Source organism: Crassostrea angulata, chromosome 9 (assembly GCF_025612915.1).
Source record: "Crassostrea angulata isolate pt1a10 chromosome 9, ASM2561291v2, whole genome shotgun sequence".
Taxonomy (NCBI): domain Eukaryota; kingdom Metazoa; phylum Mollusca; class Bivalvia; order Ostreida; family Ostreidae; genus Magallana; species Magallana angulata.
Window position 1 is genome coordinate 20,749,363 of NC_069119.1, and position 25,445 is coordinate 20,774,807.

The 25,445-nt window shown below is 34.8% G+C and overlaps 1 protein-coding gene across 9 annotated transcripts in view; it reads right to left on the minus strand.

The window, feature by feature from the left end:
• Nucleotides 1–25,445, minus strand: part of LOC128163727 (RNA-binding motif, single-stranded-interacting protein 3-like) — a 78,362-nt gene that overhangs the window by 35,179 nt on the left and 17,738 nt on the right. Inside the window, exons 1-2 of one of the 9 annotated variants that reach the window (XM_052827378.1) lie at nucleotides 19,446–19,737; nucleotides 10,158–10,180 (exon numbers count right to left, since the gene is read on the minus strand). The exons of 4 other annotated variants lie outside the window; for them this stretch is intronic. In XM_052827378.1, the coding sequence (XP_052683338.1) occupies nucleotides 10,158–10,169 (12 nt within the window). In that variant the 5' untranslated portion in view covers nucleotides 10,170–10,180; nucleotides 19,446–19,737. Of the gene's footprint in view, nucleotides 1–10,157; nucleotides 10,181–18,241; nucleotides 18,523–19,445; nucleotides 19,742–20,816; nucleotides 20,990–25,445 lie in introns of those variants that run through there. 4 more of the 9 variants (XM_052827379.1, XM_052827377.1, XM_052827374.1 and 1 more) reach the window with 4 other exon arrangements.

Sequence of the window (25,445 nt, forward strand, 5' to 3'; positions counted from 1 at the left end):
AAATGAAAGTTGAAAATCCCACACAAGTTCAACTCACTGTTGACTGATCAAAAGCCGCTTCTAATGATATATGGCAATAAAAAGAAAATAGATATGCAGTAAGACTTGAAAAAAAAAACGCACACAAAAGTCTAAAGTCACAACACGTGAATTTTACACCCTCTTTATCATAAGTTATTCCAAGTACTGAACTAGCAGAACAGGGTAAAATGAAACTGCTATACCTTTGTAAAGAATAGGATATGACATGTATGCAGAAACCATACAGGAAGTCAAGTCAGAGGAGACTTCTGATTACAAGAAGTGCTCAGTGTATACAGCGACGGAGTGGTTTCCTGGGACAATTTCCTACCCAAAGTCAACGCCGAGATCCACAAATTAATTGAAGCATCCGGTAAAGTTACACTAGACCAAAAGCTAATCCTAGCTTATTTCATGGACCTCTTTATCCGGAATCGTGTTGCAATCAAATAGAGGCTAAAGGACACTGGTCAGAATTCACCAAGAAGGATCTAGAGCAGGACCTTATAAGTCAAGTCACACGGAACCTCCGAGAACAAGACCACACTACCGAAACATGTGAACATAAGATGGCACACACAACCTTGGGTTTCTAAGTTCCTTGCCACAAAGTAACGAGTGCCTCTGGTACTGAAGCAGGATTTGTGAAGTTCTTGAGAAGGACGTCTATAGTTAAGAGTAAGGATGTCATTGTTAAGCATCCTGTCCCAGCGTAGACTCGTTTAGGATATCAACACTTTAATTTGTATCCTGTAACTACTTTAGATGGCAGTGACAAGAGTTATTCCCCCTTTGTAATCTCTTCCAATGCTTTTTTACCTAAGTTTAATGGGTTTGATCTGAGATTGTTTTTATCTTATGACATAACTTTACATCCTGATTGTTTATTGAGAATGGCTACTCATAATTTACAGTTCTCAATGCAGATCTGCAATGTTGAAGAGACAGTTACAGAACATTTTTTTACTGCTCTTGATTGTGTGCTCAGATTTTAAAAATATATACAATATGTACCTCTTGCCTTTGGCAAAAATATGTTTCTAAAACAGATCACGTTAAAAAGGTGTAAAAAAGGAAAGTTTTTAACAACAGATACATTAATGCAGTTTCTTTTCCTTCCAAGCTTTATTTATTCCCATAACCACCTTGTCTAGGAAAACAAGTGTTTTATCATCGTTATCTATAAACAAAACAATGAATTATGCAAGAGCCGAGCATTGTGAAAACATCACCACTATCAGATGAAACAGAAAAGCTATTAGCAACATTGCTGTGTGTATAAATGCTTAGGGAAATGGGCCTTAAAGCAAAGCAAGACACCATCATGGTCATGGGAGCATTCTTAAGTAAGTTTACATTAGAGTCAAGCTTTGCAAGAGAGTTCCTGCTTTCAATCAGGCCTTGCCATCAGTCATAGCTTTCATGATTCAAACGGCAAAATGGAATGCACAATCTCCCGCTCTTTCTAATGGTCCTTCAAGAAGAGAGTAGGAGTTATAAATATAGCCAGATAATTACTTGATTAAACCAGGCAGTGTTCACTACAACACTACAAAAGGGTTATTCATTTATAATCCACAATTTCATTGATTAGAAAATTGTTAAATCTTGTGGGGCCTTGTAATAATCAATTTACAATACCTGCAATAGCTAGAACAATTAGCTTTTATACTAAATGCACAACAGCTAGGGCATCTTATATCAATAAAAAGATAATTAGCAAAGCTGAAATGCTGATTTCACTCAAGAAAAACAATAAACTTTTTAATACATTTACGCTATCATTCAAACTAGAAAATACTTCTGTGCACAGTTTTTAAAAGCTGTATTAATCTGATGGGTACTCTGAGGAGGTGTGTAAGAAAATCTACACCAAACACTGAAAGGGCCGATTCCCACAAGTGTGTGTTCCCTCCACACTGACAGATGAGGTGACATGAAGCACATGATTGTATTTCTGTAACTGTCGACTTGACTCAGCCTCTAGACAGTGAGAGGCATTCCCAACAACACTCAAGAATGTGCATCCAGATTTTCTCTCAATTCATTTCATACACACTCTCTCTCTTCTCACACACACATACTCAAACAGCAGACTGAAGTGTACCATGTTTTTACACACTCTCATGTGGGGCTAAACATATTTAAATTCAGGGACTCTCCTTAAAAAAAAAACAAAAAATGAAAGACCTATAATATGTTTGAAAAATAAGAAACTCATATTGTGTTAAAAGCCAGTGTAGAAAATAGCAGTAATGCTTATTATACAGTGTGGACATTTTTATAATGTACGTCACCAAATTTATAAAGAGTACGAGCACTAAACAATTTGAACCACTTCATGAACTAAAGTACACCTCTCCCTATCACAGCAATAATTGGCCGGTAGTACTTTCCTTAACATTCAGTCATAATTCAGAGGGAGAAAAGGGGTTCGGTTATTAATTGGATCCATACAATGAAAAGATTCAAAACAAATTTGTCATCTAATGATCAATGGAATTTAAAAAGCCTCAAAATCGCAGAACACAATAATGACAAATTTTCTCATGTGAGAAAAAAACCCAACAAAAATCGAAACAAAAGGTCTAGAATATTTACACAAGAGCTTCTTGTTCCGTACAACAGAGAAGAAGTTATTTCTAAGCAATAACAACAAAACAACATGTCCTAAGAAACGTGTGAATGACACCAATTCTTGTTGACAATCAGGAGACGATACCTAATCGAACTTTTATGTTGGTGTGTGTCCAACCAGTCACTTGTCAGGTAAAGGAGAGTACGACCACGTAAACATGGACATACCTTTCTGATTTAGCCCACCTACTACTATAGGGACCCTATAGTAGGGGCCCAGGCATGGGGGATTACATTATCTCACTTATATATGTGACATTATCTCACTTATATATATATATGGGACAGCAGACAGAGTAATCACTTGTTTTATTAAAAGATTTATCAGTGCTTCGATGCCCCACCCAATTGAACATTTATTTCATCAAATCTTTGCCAAAAAATCTTAATGTTAGGTGCTATCTGCAACACACAAATCCTAAAAACCTGTACCTAAAATTACTCAAACATTAAAAAAAAAATTCCATACTGTCAAGCAAAAGAAGATTTCAGGAAAATCCAGAGTATAAAAAAAGTGGTAATTGCACATGGAATAGACCAACATTCTCCCGAGTGCATGAAGAACACAGACAATTGGAATACAAATGGGAAGGCTCTGACTGAGCCATTATTTTGCTGTATTGAATTCGCTGTTCATAGAGGCCAAGATGGTTAGATAGGGGTTCTTGTTGATTGAGCGATACAGTGTGGAACAACATGCTTCATACCTCTGTAATCTTGAGATAACTGATAGTAATCGCTTGTTAAACAGGTTATATTTAAAGTCTAGGGATACATATAAATATACTACACTCTGACCCCTCCCTGTCCCATGTCACAGTCTACACTGCCGGCCCTTATCTTTCTTGCATTCTGTTGTCTCTATTTAAACAATTTGCTGAACAATTTTTCTTTTCTTTTCACAGTATTTTAGATATTTCATTTAGAATGTTTTTTCACTGAAAGTAATCGCACACTAAACCCTGTCTTAAATCTAATTACTTAATCCTTAATTTCATGAAACATGAATTTTATATCAACAAAACTTAATTGCATAATTTGAAATGCTACCTGGGTTTGTTTCTTCCAAATACCTGTACTATCATTATACATGTCACAAAGGTCATGGTATATATAATTTTATGAGAAGATTCATTAATAAATCCTAGTATTTATCTGTTGTGGTAAAATGTCACATTCTTGAACTAGCACCATTTGAATTCCTCGCATTAACATTTTCAACAAGTCAATACTCCCTTTTTAACATACCTGACACGGACAAACAACCGAAATCCCCTTGGACAATGACCCAGATCTACCAGATTTTAACCAATAGGATAATCCACAGATTAAACACACTGACCATGCAATAACTCAAAATATACAACTTTTTAAAAAAATCTACATAACAAATGAAAAAAAAAAGTTTACAAACTTACCATAATATGTAAAGGCTAAAAATTGAGAGAGCGTATTTATATTAAAATCCCCCTGCAGTATATAAAGATGAGTGCCTACTCTCTACTCCGAGCGACTGCTGATCATTCACTGCTATACCATGTGTTGTGCTATCAGAGAGGGCACACTCAATGAGTAACTCTAGATCATGTGACTTCACATATTTTCTCTGTATCCTGTTTGTAGGTCACAGGGAGTAGTCATTGCAGAGTTGTGGGGTGGAAATTTAGAGATAAAAAATTACTCCTTTAATCCCTGATCTCTTGATAATAAGGTTTGAAAGGTAAATTTAATGCTTTACAGGTTAAATTAGAAAAAAAAGTTTAAAATTTTTTTTTTACACATGCACCAATTCATTCTGTAGAGGCCATGTTTGTATGGCCATTTTCCCTGATAAATTGGTATTTGATCATTTGATAACTGCAAAGGGGTTATTTGTGGTCAGTGATTGAAGAATGGGGCACCCCACAGGGCACCAACAAAGGGATAAAATTCTTGTTAGAGTAAATACAAACAGCTTGAGCTCTGTTGGGCAAAAGAATGACTCTCCTCTAAGTCAACATTGGGCTGTATGCTAAGACCTATAAAGAACATAGAATAAATATTGAACAACCAACAAAATAAACCTAAACATGTTATTAAGATGGTTAGTGATATACATTTCTTGTCAATTAGCCTATAGTCAACTCATTAATTTGACCATATGCCTAGCTAATTGAATAGTTATGTGGAAAAGATTGGTTTTTTAAACAATCAATTAATAGTAACTTGAACTGATTTTTTTTTTAACATGCACATGATTTTTAGCGCAATTTAAATATGGTCCAATTATATGGCATTATTATTTTTTAAAAGAAATAAATTCCATTTATGTAAAAGTTTGGGTTGGGTCAGGATTACAAGGTAGGGAAAGAATGTCTCACGTTTTCCAATTCTACCCAATGTCAAAATATTTTGCTTTGCAGGAGGCCTCAAATTGCTTCCATTTAGACCCTCTCTGCACCCAGGTTCTTGCTTTATTGTACCTACAGATCTGGTAAATGTGTCCACAGACTGTTTATCTAGGTATGCCAAATACTTTGTGAACCTCTGAAAAGGTCGTAACTGCACTAAATCAATGTTTTTAAAGCATGTTATAAACCATCATTCACATGTCCCAAAGGTATTTGCCTTTTAAGGGTGTTTCAATCACTTGTCTAAGGAGATTTTAAGTGAGAGTTAAGACCCCATTGAAAAGGTACCCACATATGTGATAGGTTGGTTAAGACCAACAGTTGAATACTGAAAGTGATCACTGTATAATTTTGCAGTTGCATCTCCAATTAAATCATTACAATAATCATCATCCCAAAACACCTCTCTCTCTCTCTCTCTCTCTCATATAAATTGATAACTTCTGGAGAAAAATTCAACAACTATAAGCAACTAGGTGTGAGTTGCTATTTCTATAACTTTTCCCTTCAGATACGATCAGCACATGCAGTGGATTAATCCCCCAAAGAACAAGTGGTTTGGACAGGATATGCTACAAGATAATCATGTACTGGTTCAAGAGAGCTGAGCACCTAAGATAGCTCAAGGCCTGCAGATGTGGACCAGGGCACACCTGCTGGTATCAAAGCTGTGTATTTACCTCCTGCACTTCCTCCCCCTGGCTGTGCATAGTTTAATAAGGCTTATAAATTGTTGAAAAGCAGAAAGAGAGAGAGAGAGAGAGAGAGAGAGAGAGAGAGAGAGAGAGAGAGAATGAATAATCAAAGGGACACACATGAGGTTTGATTTCAATAGGTGTGTATTCAAGCATTCAAATAAATGACTGTGGGGGTCTTCCAATTGAAATCTTTTTAAATGAACAGCAAAACTGAGTATTTCACTTCCAAGTCAAAGTTTTATGTTTTCAATGAAATTGAAACCAGAGCTTATAGACCACTTGATTAACCTTGGGAGGTTCACATCCAAATGAAAAAGTACAGCATCCTTACCGTGTGTGTAAGGGCCGCTGTATGATTCTTTACTATTAAGCCCTGTTCTGCTTGAACCCTCACGAAGAAATACGCACCATCAACAGTCATTTATTTGAGTTATAGTCCAGTCTTTATTGATTTCATGTTGGGACACTGCTTGACTGTAAGCTCTGTGATTTAATTGTGGAGGAACAGAATAAGATAGCCATTAAACTGTGCATTGGGTTACAGCTACATATGAAAGCTTTCTGAAGTTTCCAATAGCTGTTGCGCCTAAGGAGTGCTTTGACCCTAAGGCAGGCAGTATAGCCCCTAACAATGGCTTGTGACAATACGCAATAATTAAAAGATGGCATCCAGGGGAAGAAAATTAAAGCAGTCTGATCCAGCCGGTCAATAAACGGTAGATCAAATAGCTCTCTGTCCGTGTACCTGTGTATGACCTTGACAGGTGAAATGTTCATCTACTGATGGACTCACATACATTTTGTTAAAAGAGAGGTTGCCAGTAAAAGGAAAACTATTCATCATTTCACATCTGAACAGTATTGTAGTTTTATTGTAAGTTTATGATGAACTACATGTACCATACACTCGAGGTACAACAATGAAGATTAATGAATGGATCTCTGATTGTATGATCAATCCCCACTCCACCCAACCCCATCCCAAATTAAAAAAAAAATGAGGAGATACTCGAGTAACTACTGGTATTTAATTATATATTGCAGCTGATTTTCCTTTCCAAGCCAAAATGTATTCGGTGATAAAAAAGCTTAAACCTACCTGACTAGAGAAAATGGAATTGGTCTAAAGGCCCTGCTAAGCTTGGTAATTGATATATCTACCCTGTTAAGCCTTAAATTTATATTGAATGAACTTCAACAGCGTCTTGTTTTACTTGTCAACTCGACTATGCCAATGTGTAAAAGGTTCTTCGATGACTTGACTCCTGGAAAATTTCCTTGCTGATATGGAGTGCTTGCATTTGTAGCGTAGGCACAATAGAAGTACTCGAGGTTTACCAAAATCTCCCCTATCTTGGCTTTATCATGACTTGACACAGATCTCTCGTCTTTTTTATTTTCAAGGTATCAAAAAATCTTCACCAAAAATTTAACTTTGGGTGTAATTGATTTCGAGCTTTAGGGCCTGGATTAGATTGATCTGAAATGAAAATATTTCCTGACTTGTATCGCTCTCCACCAAACGCTCAATGAATGTTTGTACAAAAAGGTACCTTTAAGTCGCTGTTTGGGGGGCGAGTATTTTGCCTCAGTGTTCATGAAACGTTTTAAAAATCTGGACGGACATGTTGGTGCACATTTCCACCTGTTTGATCCTCTTCCCTGTCTGTCCATGTAGATGCGAGGACGTAGACGTGCGAATGCAGGGCTGTTTGCTTCGGAATATATAAATAATTTGTCTTTTGACAGCATGATAACATACCATTTTAAAACCCACAGAATGTTTACTGAATTCTACCCCAAATCTCCTTTCAGAGGAAGTATTTAACATGCAGGGGCTAAATTTGGTCAGAGCAAACACTGAAGACTCTTCAGTTCTGTTAAGTGATGACCCATGTGAAATTCCTTCACACAAAATCTGATTTAATTTTCAAAAGAAAGCAATTAAGCTAGAAAATAAAGTAAGTTTCAATGCTCTATTTCTTGAAGTTATATTTATAAGTATGCAGGGTTTTTTTTTATGAGCCTGATATTCTATGTCATTATAGAGACTGTCAACATTTCAAAGGATTATAAATAAATAATCAGATGTTATGTTTAGTTGTCTCTCTCTAGGGACATGTCGGGTATCCTTTTATGGAGTATAATTTCCACCATAGGATATCAGGAACCATTAAAATTCAAAGCTTGAGGGAATCTTTTCTCATATCTACTTTCAGTGAAATTGAAAAAAAAATCTGAAGCAATTTGATCTTCTGATTGAAGATAATCAAAAAGACCCATTCTTATGCAGGTACATTGTACGCTGTTATGTAAATTTTAAGTTTGAATTCCATCATACATGCAAACACCCCTTCTCCAGATGTTAAAGTTTTTACATATGAATACTTAAATTTGTTGGCAAAATGTATCAATATTTGGCAATATAGATGCAGTATGATTTTATATCCCACACTTTTGCCTTAGCTTTTTACTAGAACCTTCAAACATGGACTTTAAACTTTGAAACTTAAAATCCTAGTATATCTACTGAATTAGAAGCTTGAATGTTAATCAGTGAAAATTGACCCCACAATCATTTTTTCTTGCAAACTATCGAATTCTTGATCACGTCTTACAAGTCTGGGCTGTGTTCTGGACTAAGGTAGATAACAGAGGGTGAATTCTCCTTAATCTGAGGCCTCCTAAACAGTGGGTATAGGATACCACAGGCAAACCCTGGCAATCTTCAGGGGAGAGTTTTATATCTCATTGAAAGGTGTACACAAATGACATATAAGTAACATACTAAAAATGAGAACACATAAATTAAAAGGGAGTGGCCAAGCAATTAAGAAATGTCACAGCTTTACTGAAACTCATTGCTAAAGAGAGGCATCAGATCTGATTAGAATCATGTGAGTTAATTTAGAGTTCAATGGAAAACAAAAAGGTTTCGTCAAAACAAAATCATTGGAGAATTTTAAAGCATCAAATATTTGAAAGTCAGTGAGCAATGATTATATTTTCAGAATTCAAGGTCAAGTAAATGACTAGAATATGTGTGACAACTAGCATTGTTATTTTCCTTAAAGTGAAAAAAAATGAGAAATTTATATGACTTAAATAATCAGATTTCTTACATAGTTTACCTTATTCCGTTTCCATTGGAAGGGTATATTAATCAGGGATATGCAATATTGATCAGACCTATAAAATGGTTCTGGATTGTTCATTTCAAGATTACTAATTATTGGAAATGATTTTTTTTTGTTATTTGGCTGTCAATTAATTAAGTAAACATCCCATCCAATTTCTTGGGACAATGTTTTTTGGATCGATTATCTTTTAGGCTGACAAGACAGAAATTCAATTACCCTGATTTCCACATAATGATTTCAAGCGCCAACCCCTTCATCTCTTGTTCATGATCTCCTCACCCTGTGCTTTTGTGTTTTATTTTTCTAACAGCAAGGAAATTATTGATGGCTATCAAATTTTGATATTTTTCAAACAAGGATTTCCCATTTCCATAAATTATATCAAAAGTAACTAACTCAACCTTTGAAAAAGCAATATTGAAAAATACGACCTTATAATATCAATGCCATTGTGATATCAAATCCCACATCTTCTATTGCTAGGTCATATATTTTCATACAAAGGAAAACATTTTATCTAATTAAAAAATGAAGTACAGAAAAAATTGCTAATGTGAATTTATACAGTAAGTCTTGGATATAGTGATACACAGAACAACCAATAATGGCAGCTAAGCTATAACAAACAAACTCCTTTTAAAGTTGATTATAATGCAAGTGATTATATATACACTAATTAGAAATGCCACACTGTATATAAAATTACTAACTATATGTAGTAAGACGTTTGATTGGGATTTATATTTAAAATTATTAGATTAAATTGTTAATAGATGTGTTTATTTCCCTTTCAGTAAATCTGATCTTCATGCCTCTTTATTTGAAATCTACCTCTTTAAAAAAAAAAAATACTTTGGCAGTTGATTGTGCGAATCGTTCTCTTATCAGAAATATTTTCAGTATTAATGCATTTTTTTCTTTACAAGCACACAAAATATCTTTTGATGATAGTGTTTTGGGTGCTTTAATTAAATCCACTTGTAATTCCTATCATTTTGACAAATGGCTGCTGAAAGAAATTTTTTCTGCAACATGCCATATTATATATATTGTTGTATTGTATAAAATCTATAAAACTGAGATAGGTACAAGTTCAATCGCAACAACAAAACGTTACACCATAGATAGATACAATATACTGAATATATACTGGTCTCACCTATCCGAGATACACAATAGATCAGTATATATACATGTAGTAATATACACTATTATATCATACAATAGGTATATTTACAAGCTCTTAGTCTGGAGTTTTCTTTGGTACTTACCACAAACTGCATGATGTGCTATCCTGGAATTAGAATGATAAATTTTTGCAGTGTTCCAAAAAGTGACAAAATGTGGACAGAGGCTTGCTGAGGACTGTACGGGGAGTTTGAGGGGTCAGGAATTATGTAACTATGACAACATCCTGTAGCTGGTCCATCTAGCAGGACATAGTGAAGGGTGACATCCTACTTTTGACAGACGTCATTACTGCATTAACTTGGGGTCTAATATCCCCTTGTACATGTATCTGTATAGACATCAGATGGTCACTTAATCAGCTTGTTGATAAAACAATATCCTGATTAACTAAAACTATTGATTCAAGAGTGTTTTATCACCAATTTCCACCTTTAATTTGACAATTACTTTAAAAGATTACATTTTTTAAGTTAAAGGAAAACTTTCTTACGGTATAATAAGCTTTGAAAAATGTTTAACAGAATAAGGCCATTCCACCCACCATTAGACATACGTGGATCAAGGAGGGGGGGCCGGGTTGGTCAAGACCCCAACCACCACCCCCGGAAAAATCTAATTTCTTAAAGTTACATAGTAAAATTACTAAAAATATGCCTTGGACCCCCTCCCCCTTGCAAACTTAATTATCTCTCGGATCCCACTGGAAAAAACTTCCAGATCCCTACATGCTTTTATGCAAGTAAATTTTTCATTACATCAGAAATAGATTACAAATATATTCTTACAAAAACTAGTGTATATAAAAACAGTACTAGAAAAACAAGGGTTTGGTTTTGATATTTGATACAAACAAGTGGAGTGGCAGCAATATCAGAGGATTCCCCATTGAGGTAGTTTAGATTCATACAAAGCCCTTTTCTACTTGTTTGTCAAAATATCATTTGAGGGTTAAAAAAAAAGAAGAAAGAGGGATGATGATATAGCAGGACAACTGGTGGGTATAATAAAACACTGATCTTCATTGCCAACAGAACGACTCCCAATCTGGCAAACAGATCTAATAATGCCCTAATCTCCCAACAAAATGCATGTGTCAGTGACGATCAAAGCTTCTGCCCTCGTGCCATGTTCAAACAGATTCCCTTTTACCTGGCTACCATTCAGAGTTGAGGAGTTTAAGATATTTCTCACCTCTCCTTCTTTCATATCTTTGACAAGTAAAGGGAAACAACTTTCAATCACTTTTTTTTTTTCATGCTTTATTTTTTTTTTTTACCAAACTTTATAAAATCTTATCAATTTTGTCCATATTTTATATTCTTCTTTTAATAAACTATGTATGTATATGAAAACTAGTGGGCTTACGTCTTGTTTTACATAAATGAAGAATAATCAATAGACTCCGAGAAACTGCATACACCAAATCTTGGACCCTATAGACAGGTATGAAATATTGCGGCAATTTAAATTCCAATAACCTAGCCAGATATCGAGTATCATATTTGGAGCCTGAGATATTTGACCTGTTGAATTCTGTCGTCACCATAGCCTGGTGTAAATTCTACCCAGTAAATAAGCCGGGGGTATACAGAAGGTAATGTAAGCCTTCCCACTAAAGATAACATCAGATAGGACCAGATTTATATCGGGATAACTCCTCAACGCAAGACAACACACACAATACTTCACCCAGAACTGTAGTCTGTCTATTGCCACAATAGTACTCAAAGCCTGTATCACGAAAATCTTAAGAAAACTGAAAATTTGGTTAGGACAATAACTGTTCTCAGAGTATACAGCCAAGCCGCTTTAAACCGAATTGTTTGGGGTATTGTGCAGAGTTTGTTCCCTTTGGCAGTTCTCATGACAACTCTTAATCACAAACTATGTACCATCAGCGTTTCAGATCTAAAAGAATTGTATGTTATGGATTGTAATACTCTGGAGATGGGTCACTTTATATTAGAACTGGATGAACTTTAAGATTATGTACTAAAAAAATACAGCTATAGATATTAACCTTGTGGGTCAATTTTAAATGTAAATACAATGCACACCTTATAGTTAAAATAATATGCAAGCTTGCATCTCTCATGCATGTAGTTCAGTCAACACCTGCAGAATCCACTATATCAAGCTTTAACAAAAACTTCAGCCATAAGCAGCTCCAATGAACTCTGCACATCCAATATTTTTTTTAAAGGGATGTTACCGATTTGTAAATCACATGCAGAACAGACATGGCTGGTAAACTTTCATAAGCACAAAATTTGCAGCTAAAATACAATCAGACTGGAAATATCAATCAAGGGATGCAAACCGGAGCTGACTACTCTTTTGATTATTTAATGGAGGAAGGGAAACCTGCAAACATTAAAAAAAATACTGGCAATTTATTAGAAAATGCACCAATTAAGTACCAGGAATCTGTTTCCACTGCTAAAGATTTATATCCAATTTTTAATAAAGCTTCCATACACCAGAGTTCTATCGGGGGAAAATGATACCTTAGCATGTGGTCAAAGCAGCCATAAAACGACCATGAATAAAAGGAAATGCAGCCTCTCCCTCTCACCTGCAGAAACTCATTGTACTGCAAGGGTGGCAGGGGGACTCCTGATCATTGATCGCGTATTGTAAAAACTATAAAACAGCACTTGCTGCAAACCACTATAGCGGAAGGAAAAAACCTCGGATATTGATCGTCACATCTCCCATCATCTGTCCTGACAGGAGCCGAGTCCCACTGATCTCCCAGTCAGACCGCTTACTGCCCAGATTGATAGACACCATAATATGGTCCATCAATTCCTCTTGTCCAAACTCTACTTTCTTAGAATTAATTCGTCTTGAAAAACGGGCATATACAGTTATAGAGATTGCAAAATACGTTACATGTATCATTTTATTGAACGATAAAGTGATTTCATTGATGGTTCATGTGAGTATGAAGGTAGCGAGAATCGGGTGGTATTACATGAAAAATCTGTGAACATAGTGATGATTTAAAGCCTAGATTGAATGGAAATTTTGTTCAAAACAATTAAAATAAATTGATATATATTACATGTACTTATTTAACATTTCTGTCATTGCAATTATTTATCTTCTGTATATTTTTTTCCTATAGTAAGTTGTAAGTTTTAATTTCATTTCCAACAAATACTTAGCTACACATAATTATGTAAATACACCAAGAGAATATATTGGTTTTGAATTTGATGGGCTGAAGGAAAAAGATGGAAGTATATATTTTTTTTTCAAATTATCATAATTTGATAAATGGTCTGATGAAGTTGATAATAACTTTACCTCAAAAACTATCAAAAAGAGGTTAGATTTTAGAGTTAATAATAACCAGATTGCTGAGGAGAAGAGATGAAGAGGGGAAACAGGCCATCAATCAGACGTCCAGGATAGGCAATATCATGGACAATCTCAACTTTAGAATTTTCTCTGTTCAACTTCAGAGTCTAAAACCTAAAATTGGTCTCTAAAGTATGATATGTTTGTGAAAAATAGAATCTGACATTTCATTATCACATCGAGCACCTGCATTCCTGAAATGCTATATTCTCATTACGCCTAGACCATGTGCATTTTGAATAAGTTAGCTAGCTAGGTTGCAGGCCAGGTTGCATAATTTATGTGTCCACATATTTTTCTCCAAATCTAGAACTGCTCTTGATATAAAATATCAAGTTACTTTCCACATAAATTTAAAAGATACAATGTTTTGATAAGAGAAAATTCATCAGCTTGTTAAGGGCATGAAGTAAAAAAAATTCATGTATACAAACGATCAAAACTATCTATTAAATAACTAAACAGGGTAAATTGTTCCAATGAGTAATTTTTCAATACAATAGTTTCAAAACAAAGCAAAAAAAAAAAAATTCATTGCATCACAAATCTCTTATTCTTGATTTGTTAAACACGCACAACTGAATGGAATTCAAAAGCACAGTTCATTTATCATGCTTGCTTTCCAGAATATGATATGACACGCTCTATAAACCTCAATGCAAGATTAACCATGGAATATTTATACAGAAAATAGTCTAACAGACACAGAAAAAACCCAGAATACTGGGAATCAAAACTCTGCTTTCTTATATCAGATGCAAAAAACTCCCGAAAACATGGAGATTAAAGCTAAGACCACTTAGAGTTTCTAAACAAAATAATTGGACAGTCATGCATGCATAATTGTCATGAAGTTTGTTATCATGATCCAGACAGTAACATTGTGTGAAATATTATAAGAATAGATAAGAAACACATTTTTAAGGCATGGGGTGTTCTAAATTCATACTTTTTTTCAAATAAATCTCTGTGAAAAATCTTTCATTTCTGAATGAATCATATTATATTAAAAAGTCTGAAAAAAATAACCATTTGCAACAATATCACTGAGATAAAAGTAATGGCCATGAATTAATTCATTTGAATTCTGTGTTGAACTTTTTATATTCTTTATAATAAATTTTTGTTTTGATTTCAAGCCCTATCCACCTATGCACCCTTCCTGACTTCACAAACTACCTCTTTACCCCCCCCCCCCCCCAGAATCCTATCAATTACAATGAAAGCATCGAGATACATGTAACTCAGTCTGAGGACTAGAGCTTTCTTCTTCATTTTTTGCAGCACATGACAAAATTCAACTCTTTAGCTTCAGGGAGGGACGAAACATCAGGTGTGACAACTCTAGAGCCAGCTGACACCTTAATTAATGAGCAAACATGTTGCAATCTATTACCCCAGCTACTAGCTGTCTGGGTTCACATTTGCACACTGCTTGTGGCGTATTCTATACAGCCCTCATACAGTCTTTGCTAACTACCTATGAAATATCAGGAGCTTAAATCATTCTGTTTTTTAAATGTATTTGAAATGCCATCATAATGGGTTCAATTTGAATCAGTAAAGTGCATTTGCATAGATTTCAATTTAGACAAAAATTATAAAGCAGTTATAAATCACAGTATAAACATAGCACCTCTTTCTCATGTAAAACAGATCAGGTGTACTAGCAATTAAAAATATTTATTGCAACTCAAATTCCACTCCATTAGAATTCTTCTCTGATAGAATATCAAAGCATAATTTGAATCATGCTCCTTTATGGCTACCAAATTTCAAAATGTATCTATAGTATTATCAAATGAAAAACTTCAACAGATTGACAGTGTTTGTACAGGCATATACTCTATTAAGTTCATGTAATCATGTTCCATTATGTCTGACAATATTCATATTTAACTGTCCCCATGCATATTATACAAACTACTCCTGCATAGAAATAAAAACCATTAAGATCAAGACTCTTTCCAGACATATAGCATTAGTCTGCAAGCTAGGTCAAAACAAACAACTTCAACATCAGTTACGTAGTAAAAGGTTGCATAATAATATATGAATGAAACTGTTGACATGAGTAAAATGGAGTAAGTCTGTCATAAATTTTACAATGCAGCTATCATTTATAAATGTTCATATATTTGTGTGCGTAACATAAGATAACCGTACACAGGAAATTTATGGAGCGATCTGCATCAATATTGAGATATCCTATAAAATCATCTAATGCATTGCTCTATTTGCAGAGATTGTTTAAGTAGAGTTGTTGAGTTAGAGCATTATAACAAGCACATAGATCAAAACTTACTTGTAGCATTTTATGAACTACAAGAGAGAGAGAGAGAGAGAGAGAGAGAGAGAGAGAGAGAGAGAGAGAGAGCAGTTATTGTTAGATATTTGGGAGAACACAGAATGTTGTGGTACTGGTACCCATGCAATGAGGTTGAAAAGGCATATTTAACAGTTAGTTCCTTTCTGTTAAATTGTCCCTTGGCCAGGATAAAAAATCATTCTTACAAGTGTCAAAGACACCAGCACATGTACCAAAATACATGAGAAAGTCATAAATGTGACTGTGAAATTCAATTTCTTTTCTATACTGTGAAATTCAATTTCTTTTCTATTTAACCATGTAAAATTTAAAATTTTATTCAAAATACAGTTAGTTGTTAAAACCTTTCTATACCCTGTACAGTATACATACAGTACATGCATGTATATAGTACAGGTTACATAGTTACAGTCAAGCGACAGAGATCGAGGTATCAGGTTTTGTTTCCATGCAATATGCGGTCAGTTATATTGAACCTGCAAAATCCCCAAATGAGGCTATCAAAAGCAAGAATTAAATGGCCGCTAAATTTCGATTGTGTGTCCAGGATAATCAGTGGAGTTTTATCTCATCATTTACATATTTTATAGCGATTTTGTGGACCGTTTCTATTCTGAGATTTTCAGTGACCAGTTGTAGCCTGGTTACCGACGAGTGAAACATAGCCGGTCATTTTTGTATTCGCCAGCCAATAAATAAAACCATCATCTTTCATATTGAACTATTGATCTTATCCTTTGATCTATTAATTCATTAAACATGCTTAACTACACATAGGCCAGTGGTTGAGAGGAAATGCAAGAAGAGACAAATATGTTGTAAGAATGCATCAAAGAATGCTTTATACTAAGGTACATTCCAAGAAGAACGATACTGAAATAATCTGGAGTTGAAGGTTTAACTGACTATTTTCCCTGACTATAACCATAATTAAAACAAAATTCCATTTGCTACTGATATTTGAAAATTTATCTTAAGAATTAATTTCAAATAAACAAGAATTAAGTAACCTGTTAAACATTCATAATCAGTAATTTAAGTCTTACGTAATTGCAAAGTACAAGTAAATGCACAAAAAATATTTTCTTTTGTACTACCAATATTTGTATATCTTTTTTCCCAGCAAAAACAAAGAGGAGAATAGGATAAATATATATGTGTGTGTTTTACTTTAAATATATTTCATAAACAAGTTTCTATATCTTCTTGCAACATGAACTATTCAAGGAAAAGAATCTGGACTGGATTTGTTTTGATAGTGTTTTGTTTAACTTTTATTCCTGAAGATTAGGCAAGGTGGATTTAAGCCTGGCAAATCAGCAGATTACCTCTATACAAAGTATAAAAACTTTGCATAACCTAAGAGGATTTAGTGCTCATACATCCTTGAGGCACAGGAAGAGTCCAGTATAAAGGAGATACTCTGGGAGAAAAGGGTGTCATCCCCGAGGGATTACTAAAACCATTATCAACAACCAACTACAGAACTTATTTCACTAATGAGAACTTGTGCTTCAATATCACTGTTCTTATTTTAAAGGGTTTTTTTTTAACACAATAATCCATGCCTTTTATAGTATATGTAAACAACTCACCAAAAAAATTTAATTCATTCATTCATGGTCATCGACACTCCCTTTTATTCATTTCGTTGATCAACCAAGAATGCTTAATATTAAATTAACCCACAAAATAAAAAAAATAAAAAATTAACTAAATATATAAAAGCTACAGTAATCTGTTTCTCACAGATATTGAAATTGTGGTTCTTTGCAGTATGTGTTCATGTCCTAATCCGCGGACCAATGGAACAATAACTTGCAGTTACGTTACCAACTATTTTTCTTATTTAACTGATTCCTAAATAGTACAACTTTTGCATCAATTAGCATAAATTAACTTGGTTCTTAACTAAATCTACAGTATACTATTAAGAGATTTCATATTTCGAAAGTGCCAAAAATAGAGAACTTTTCATGTTATCAAGGACTGTTTTTTTTACAAACCAGTGTGTGTTCTAGGGATCTGATTTGCCCCTTTTGATTGTCAACAGATGCTTGTTGCTGCAGCTTGACTTCTGGAGCGTGTGAAAATAAACTCTTTGCTAAACATACAGTCAGCTAAATGATACAGACCTCTTTAAGAAGCTGTTATTTTAAAACAATGTGATAAAAGCGGAAAAGAAAATTGTAAATTTCAATTTATAGATATGAGCATTTCTAAAGGAGAGAATTTTACAACTGCATGCAGGGAAAGAATTTCCATTAAAAACATTAAATAAGAAATGCAAATTATCATATACTATAATTATGGTGCATTCTATACAGTTAAAACTGCACTGCAATTCCTTTTTCTGACATTCCTCTCAATCTCAATTGACAGCTGATAGTAAGTGTTAGACAAATGTTTTTACACAGATTTTTTTCATCTTATTTAAAAAAATGAAAGAGTAAAAGTAAAAATAACTACCTGTTGTAACCACTGAAGCGTAGCTAGATCAACGACAGTGCTCATGGCCCCGCGAAAAATATCAACAAACGCCCCTTAATTAATTTAAAACTCGCAAAAAGGCACTCGAATCCAAATCCAATGCAGTCCAAAAGAATACCAAAAGATGTGTTTTTCCAATGAGTAGGACTCAAGAGCTGTCAATGGGCACCAAATTCAGAATTAGGGCTCAAAGATGAAGGATTTCTACACAGGTGATGATGACAGTTTTTAAATGCTCATACCGTGTCGTATAATGCTTGCCCTGATAGACTGTGAATGGAGAACAAGATACCGCCCTTTATTTAGATGAGGCTTTATTCGTATACAATAGAGAAGTAGATGTTGGACACAAAAAATCTCGTCTTGTCTTGAATTAAGAAAACAAAACACATCGCTGCCTCCTCCAGGGCACCTGTTTTAAAATTCCACCCCCTGGGTACTGTCACCGACTAGAGACAGTACACAGTTACTAATACACTACACTCTACTAAACAAAGTTTAATCCCGGCTTCAGGGAATGAAGAGCTTATTGAAAAAGACACTTCCATTAATTGAAGAAATAAAAACAACTGCAGGTTGAATTATCTTATAAATAAAAAAAATACATTTTCTATTTATTAATTTTAAAGTTATCTGTTATGATACCAGGGAAATTGTAAATCTACATTTGAAATGTCACGTATCAAATGAATGCAATTATGTTACGAGAGAGAGAGAGAGAGAGAGAGAGAGAGAGAGAGAGAGAGAGAGAGAGAGAGAGAGAGAGTAAAAAAAACCTAAATCTTACGTAACACAAAAGCATAAAAACTAGTCAAAAATTCTGAAAAGATCTTGAAATTAGGTTTTAAATGTCACAACATTCTACATGACCTTGAAAAGGTCCATTTTTAAATACTTATGCTGAATAAAAAAAATTACATCATATCCCTCTGCCTGCATGCATATATGCATGTCTGAAAGCTGACATACGTTAGCTGAAGAATTTCAATTGCCATTCATCAAACTGTTACAGTAAGTGAAAAACATTTCCCATCACTCATGAAGAATGTTTATCTATTGTTTAATCTACAGTGCTACCACTACAACCTGCCACAGATGACATCAGCAGCCAAAAATGAAGAGGCTATTTTATATATTTTTCTCTTCAAGTGGGGGGTGAATTTTTTTCCCATCCACTACTTACCATACTTGGAGTAACAGAGGAGAGAGGAACGAGTTGATATGAATCCAAAAGCATCATGTCCATGATGAGCTTGACACAGAAGCGGGTGAAGCTGGTATGGTCTGCAGATCTTATCACGGGCTTGTTAGACCACCATCAATTCAAATTGTCACGCCCGAGTAACACTGGAATGTGATGTCCTCAAATATATCAAAAAACTTTATCCCTTGGTACTGTTTAAAAATTCAGCCTAGTCTCCAAGCATAGAATTTCTTTTTAAAAGGATGTCCTGCGCTGAACAGAACAGCTTCAAGAGATGTTTTTCAGTTGACAGTATATCTGAATAGGCTGTAATATGCTTATCCCAATATTTAAATGGTTAAATCTCTCTAAAGTGTAGCTGGCTCGACAACAGACATTGAGGTTTCAGCAAAGGATAGAAAAGAAACCCAAGTATCAAGGGCTAAATGACTGTGGGGATTGCAGACCAGTGTTATGGTCCAAAGACTTTATTTTTGTGACAAACTGATTGTCTCAGCCCTTTTCAGGTTGATTTAATCATAGAGTAATGAAGAAACCAAGTGCCGACCTTTACTACACACATGCCTGGGGTGGGGTAGAGAGACAGAGATAAATAAACCTGACCCCTCACTCTTCATTCACCTGATATTTCATACCTTGGTGCTAATACACCTGTGTCACCAACCAAATCTAGGTCAATTAATTACATGGTCCCTTCTAATATACCTGGGACCATACATGAAGATAAAAATTAATCTTTATGGTCGTACTAGACCAAAAACCGTTACTGGCAGAAAAAATAACTTGAGAAATTTGAGTTTGGAGCCATTCTTCATGACAGCTGCTTAATACCAAACTCTGAAGTAATTCCATACTGGAAGTTTTACGCTACTTGCACAGGTGAAATTTGGGGGTTTGTAAGTGGAGCAGGGAAGGGATGGATAAATATTTCAATAGTGTTTCACCTTTCCCTATATCTGTGGTATACCAAGCATATAATTGTCATTTAATGAAGTATGCAAAAATTTTAATTTGACACTGGAACGAGAGAACTTATCTAAGTGTGTCAGGTCTATCTAATTTCTTGGACACGACTGAGATATCACTTGTTTATTAATGACATACAAAATATGCAGCACCTGCATTTTTTGTAGTCTTTAGGAAAATGCATTTCGATGCAAATCGACTCTTGGTATATATCTCGGCTTTCAAATCACCAAAAACCACTTCAACCTTCTTACAAAACAAGACCTGTCAAATCACTATCGATTCTTCTTAAGAACAAACCTGCTTAGGAAAATTGCTGAGAATTGAAAACTAATTTAGAGAGAGGATCAAGGGAGAAAGAGTTCTTCGATTGGGGGATCTTACCTGTATTTCTAACATGGTATCAGCTAGTGGTGGTGAAGTTGACGAGGTGGCTTTAATTCCTGACGACTGACGAAAGAGAAAATAACGAGATTACTATACCCTCCAGCAAAACTCCAGCCGAAAATGTAGACCCTCACTCTTCAGTCTAGAGTATGTACTTATAGCAAGAGAGTAAATTACAGGCGCACAAGGACATCAAACACAGCAGAGGGGGCTCACATAGAATGACAAATAGATCTCGGTGCAGAGCGGGGTCTGATAATGTGGGAGCAAGCTTCTAAATAACTTGCATGTAATTTGCTTGTGTGCAGGGTCTCTAAAACTTGTTATAAGGGACACTTAAGGGCATGTGTCTATACTGTGGAAGAGCTTTACAAACAAGATAGCCACATACTGCCACAGGGGGCCTTTGGACAAGTTACAGGGTCCACCCAAAAGGAGAGAGTTGGCCGTGGTCTCATTCAATGGTCGCCCTGATTCTATTTAAATTGGGCATTACTACAAACACATTAAATCAATGCTCCTGTCTCGACCAGTGGACAATCACTTCTTCACACATTAAATAATATTAGTACACCATTAAAAGACTCAGCAGACAGACTAAACAGCATGGGGTATCCTATGTACAGCACAGAGAACTATGCATACTCCTTCCTTGGCCCCCTCTCAGTGTTCAGACTCTTGATTGCCTACTTAGTAAAGCTGTTGTAAAATTCTGTTATCTTTTCAATTATGGAGGTAGCTTTGTAAACTGACTTAATTTGCTGTGGTTAAGATACTTTCATCACTTCTACAGCTACTACTGTTACAAACACTGCGCAGCGCTCAAGATTATTCAGGCGACTACAGAGAGTCAGAAAATTAGCCTGTAATTGCAGCATTTTATTTTATTAATGCAAGTTATTATTGTAAAAAGGCTGAGAAAATTGGGCCACATCATTAGATCATCTTGATATCCTGTACTTTAATATGCTCCGTGCAGGTTTCTACATGAAGGGACGTACTGCATGCACATTAACATTCAGTAAATTTTCTCATTTTTTTTTTAACAGTTTTTCTTGAAGGGGGTTGGGGGTCTTGTACACAGTAAAACGACTTATTTCAATTAATTTAGAAGCGATTTGATTATAAAAAGTCTTAAATGATCATACTTTAATTTTGAAGGTATACATGTACATGTGTACCAATACATAATATATTTTATGCTTCATATCAGCTGACATGAAAACTCTATATCCCAGTCACATACAATTTATTTTTATTTTTGGATGGTAACGAACTAGATATTAGACAGTATAACTCATTATCCTGTTTTATTGGTCAAACATGTGTGTTACATTTCACCTTTTTGATACCAGTAAACTATAATTTTAAATTCTACCGATATACATCATCTAATCTTATGTTCATAATTTATAGCTTATTTATAGACTTGAAATGTATCAACAATATTGACAGCAGAAACTAATTGAAATTTAATATACAGTTTCAATAATGAATGAATTCTGCATTCAATCAATTATTCATTCCCAAACAATATGCAATTTAAATGCCAATGACGACTTTTTTCTAATAGCAAATGTGCTTTGGTTTCCTAAGCTTTGCTTGCACTAGCTGCAGATCAGTCAGATCTACAGGAAGATTCCAGTTGATGTACCAGAGAGCTAAAGTGCCTCACATACAAATAACTTGCAATATATTTAATGCAAACAATTTTGCCATAGTTCTGGACCGACTAGCACATCTAACACAAATTTTTGACATATTTTTGCACCAGAAATTTTAAGTTTTTGTATAAATGGCACTATAGCACTATAGGATGTCACCTCAAATCTGCAGCTATGCTAGAACCTAAAACAAACAGTGGTAGTTTTCATGGCTGAGTATCACACATGTGGTATGTTTTAAATACAATAATTCTAAAGTTATATGATTTCTACAGTGTTTTTGAGGTTGTACATGTAATTGCTCTTGGCACATCTTATAAAATCTACACGTAGTCATGATATCTGATATAATAGTTAATGGGGTATTAAAAGGTGGTGCTATTTTACAATAGATATCTTAAACTGAATGATAAAACTGGGTGTAGTTTGATTCAGATATCTTGTGTTCCTGTGTGGTGTTCTTTAATGAAATAAGATATCTTCAGGGTGTAAGTGGTGGTGTAGTTTAAGTCAGATATCAAGTGTGTTTGTGTGGTGTGGTGGTGTAGTTTAAGTCAGATATCTTGTGTGTTTGTGTGGTGTGGTGGTGTAGTTTAAGTCAGATATCTTGTGTGTTTGTGTCATGTTATGGTGTAGTTTAAGGTCAAACGACACGTTCCTCAAAAATCTTTTTTGTATCTCCTCGTAAAAAGAGTTCCAAAAAAAAAATTAATTTTATAATTACTTTAAAAATGATCAAAATTTACTTGACTTTGGTTATATGTCTAGATGGTCGAGTGGTTAGAATCGTGGCCAATAGCGTATAGGCTCTCGAGGTCGTGAGTTCAAAGCCCCGACCCGGCGGAGATTTTGTTCTATTATAGTGAATTTTGCTGTGTTGTAGATGTATTTATCTTTATATCAACATTCCAAGTGTATTTTCAAGAAGATCAATAGGATATTGCATACTCTAGTATTTTGCAGAAATGCCTGGAAAGGTACCCTAATTTTTTACAAGAAAGCTTATCAAAGTAACAGTAAACCATTAACAAATTCCTGGAAAAAGTTATCTAAAATTGAGGAACGTGTCGTCTGACCTTAAGTCAGATATTTTGTGTGTTTGTGTCATGTTATGGTGTAGTTTAAGTCAGATATCTTGTGTGTTTGTGTGGTGTTATGGTGTAGTTTAAGTCAGATATTTTGTGTGTTTGTGTGGTGTGGTGGTGTAGTTTAAGTTAGATATCTTGTGTGTTTGTGTCATGTTATTGTGTAGTATAAGTCAGATATCTTGTGTGTTTGTGTGGTGTGGTGGTGTAGTTTAAGTCAGATATTTTGTGTGTTTGTGTGGTGTGGTGGTGTAGTTTAAGTCAGATATCTTGTGTGTTTGTGTCATGTTATTGTGAAGTATAAGTCAGATATCTTGTGTGTTTGTGTGGTGTGGTGGTGTAGTTTAAGTCAGATATCTTGTGTGTTTGTGTGGTGTGGTGGTGTAGTTTAAGTCAGATATCTTGTGTGTTTGTGTCATGTTATGGTGTAGTTTAACAAAGATATCTTGTGTGTTTGTGTGGTGGTGTAGTTTAAGTCAGATACCTTGTGTGTTTGTGTCATGTTATGGTGTAGTATAAGTCAGATATCTTGTGTGTTTGTTTGGTGTGGTGGTGTAGTTTAAGTCAGATATCTTGTGTATTTGTGTCATGTTATGGTGTAGTTTAAGTCAGATATCTTGTGTTTGTGTGGTGTGGTGGTGTAGTTTAAGTCAGATATCTTGTGTGTTTGTGTCATGTTATGGTGTAGTTTAAGTCAGATATCTTGTGTGTTTGTGTCATGTTATGGTGTAGTTTAAGTCAGATATTTTGTGTGTTTGTGTGGTGTGGTGGTGTAGTTTAAGTCAGATATTTTGTGTGTTTGTGTGGTGTGGTGGTGTAGTTTAAGTCAGATATCTTGTGTGTTTGTGTCATGTTATTGTGAAGTATAAGTCAGATATCTTGTGTGTTTGTGTGGTGTGGTGGTGTAGTTTAAGTCAGATATCTTGTGTGTTTGTGTGGTGTGGTGGTGTAGTTTAAGTCAGATATCTTGTGTGTTTGTGTCATGTTATGGTGTAGTTTAACAAAGATATCTTGTGTGTTTGTGTGGTGGTGTAGTTTAAGTCAGATATCAAGTGTGTTTGTGTCATGTTATGGTGTAGTATAAGTCAGATATCTTGTGTGTTTGTGTGGTGTGGTGGTGTAGTTTAAGTCAGATATCTTGTGTGTTTGTGTCATGTTATGGTGTAGTTTAAGGTCAAACGACACGTTCCTCAAAAATCTTTTTTGTATCTCCTCGTAAAAAAGAGTTCCAAAAAAAAAATTAATTTTATAATTACTTTAAAAATGATCAAAATTTACTTGACTTTGGTTATATGTCTAGATGGTCGAGTGGTTAGAATCGTGGCCAATAGCGTATAGGCTCTCGAGGTCGTGAGTTCAAAGCCCCGACCCGGCGGAGATTTTGTTCTACTATGGTGAATTTTGCTGTGTTGTAGATGTATTTATCTTTATATCAACATTCCAAGTGTATTTTCAAGAAGATCAATAGGATATTGCATACTCTAGTATTTTGCAGAAATGCCTGGAAAGGTACCCTAATTTTTTGCAAGAAAGCTTATCAAAGTAACAGTAAACCATTAACAAATTCCTGGAAAAAGTTATCTAAAATTGGGAAACGTGTCATCTGACCTTAAGTCAGATATTTTGTGTGTTTGTGTCATGTTATGGTGTAGTTAAAGTCAGATATTTTGTGTGTTTGTGTGGTGTGGTGGTGTAGTTTAAGTCAGATATTTTGTGTGTTTGTGTCATGTAATGGTGTAGTTTAAGTCAGATATCTTGTGTGTTTGTGTGGTGTTATGGTGTAGTTTAAGTCAGATATTTTGTGTGTTTGTGTGGTGTGGTGGTGTAGTTTAAGTCAGATATTTTGTGTGTTTGTGTGGTGTGATGGTGTAGTTTAA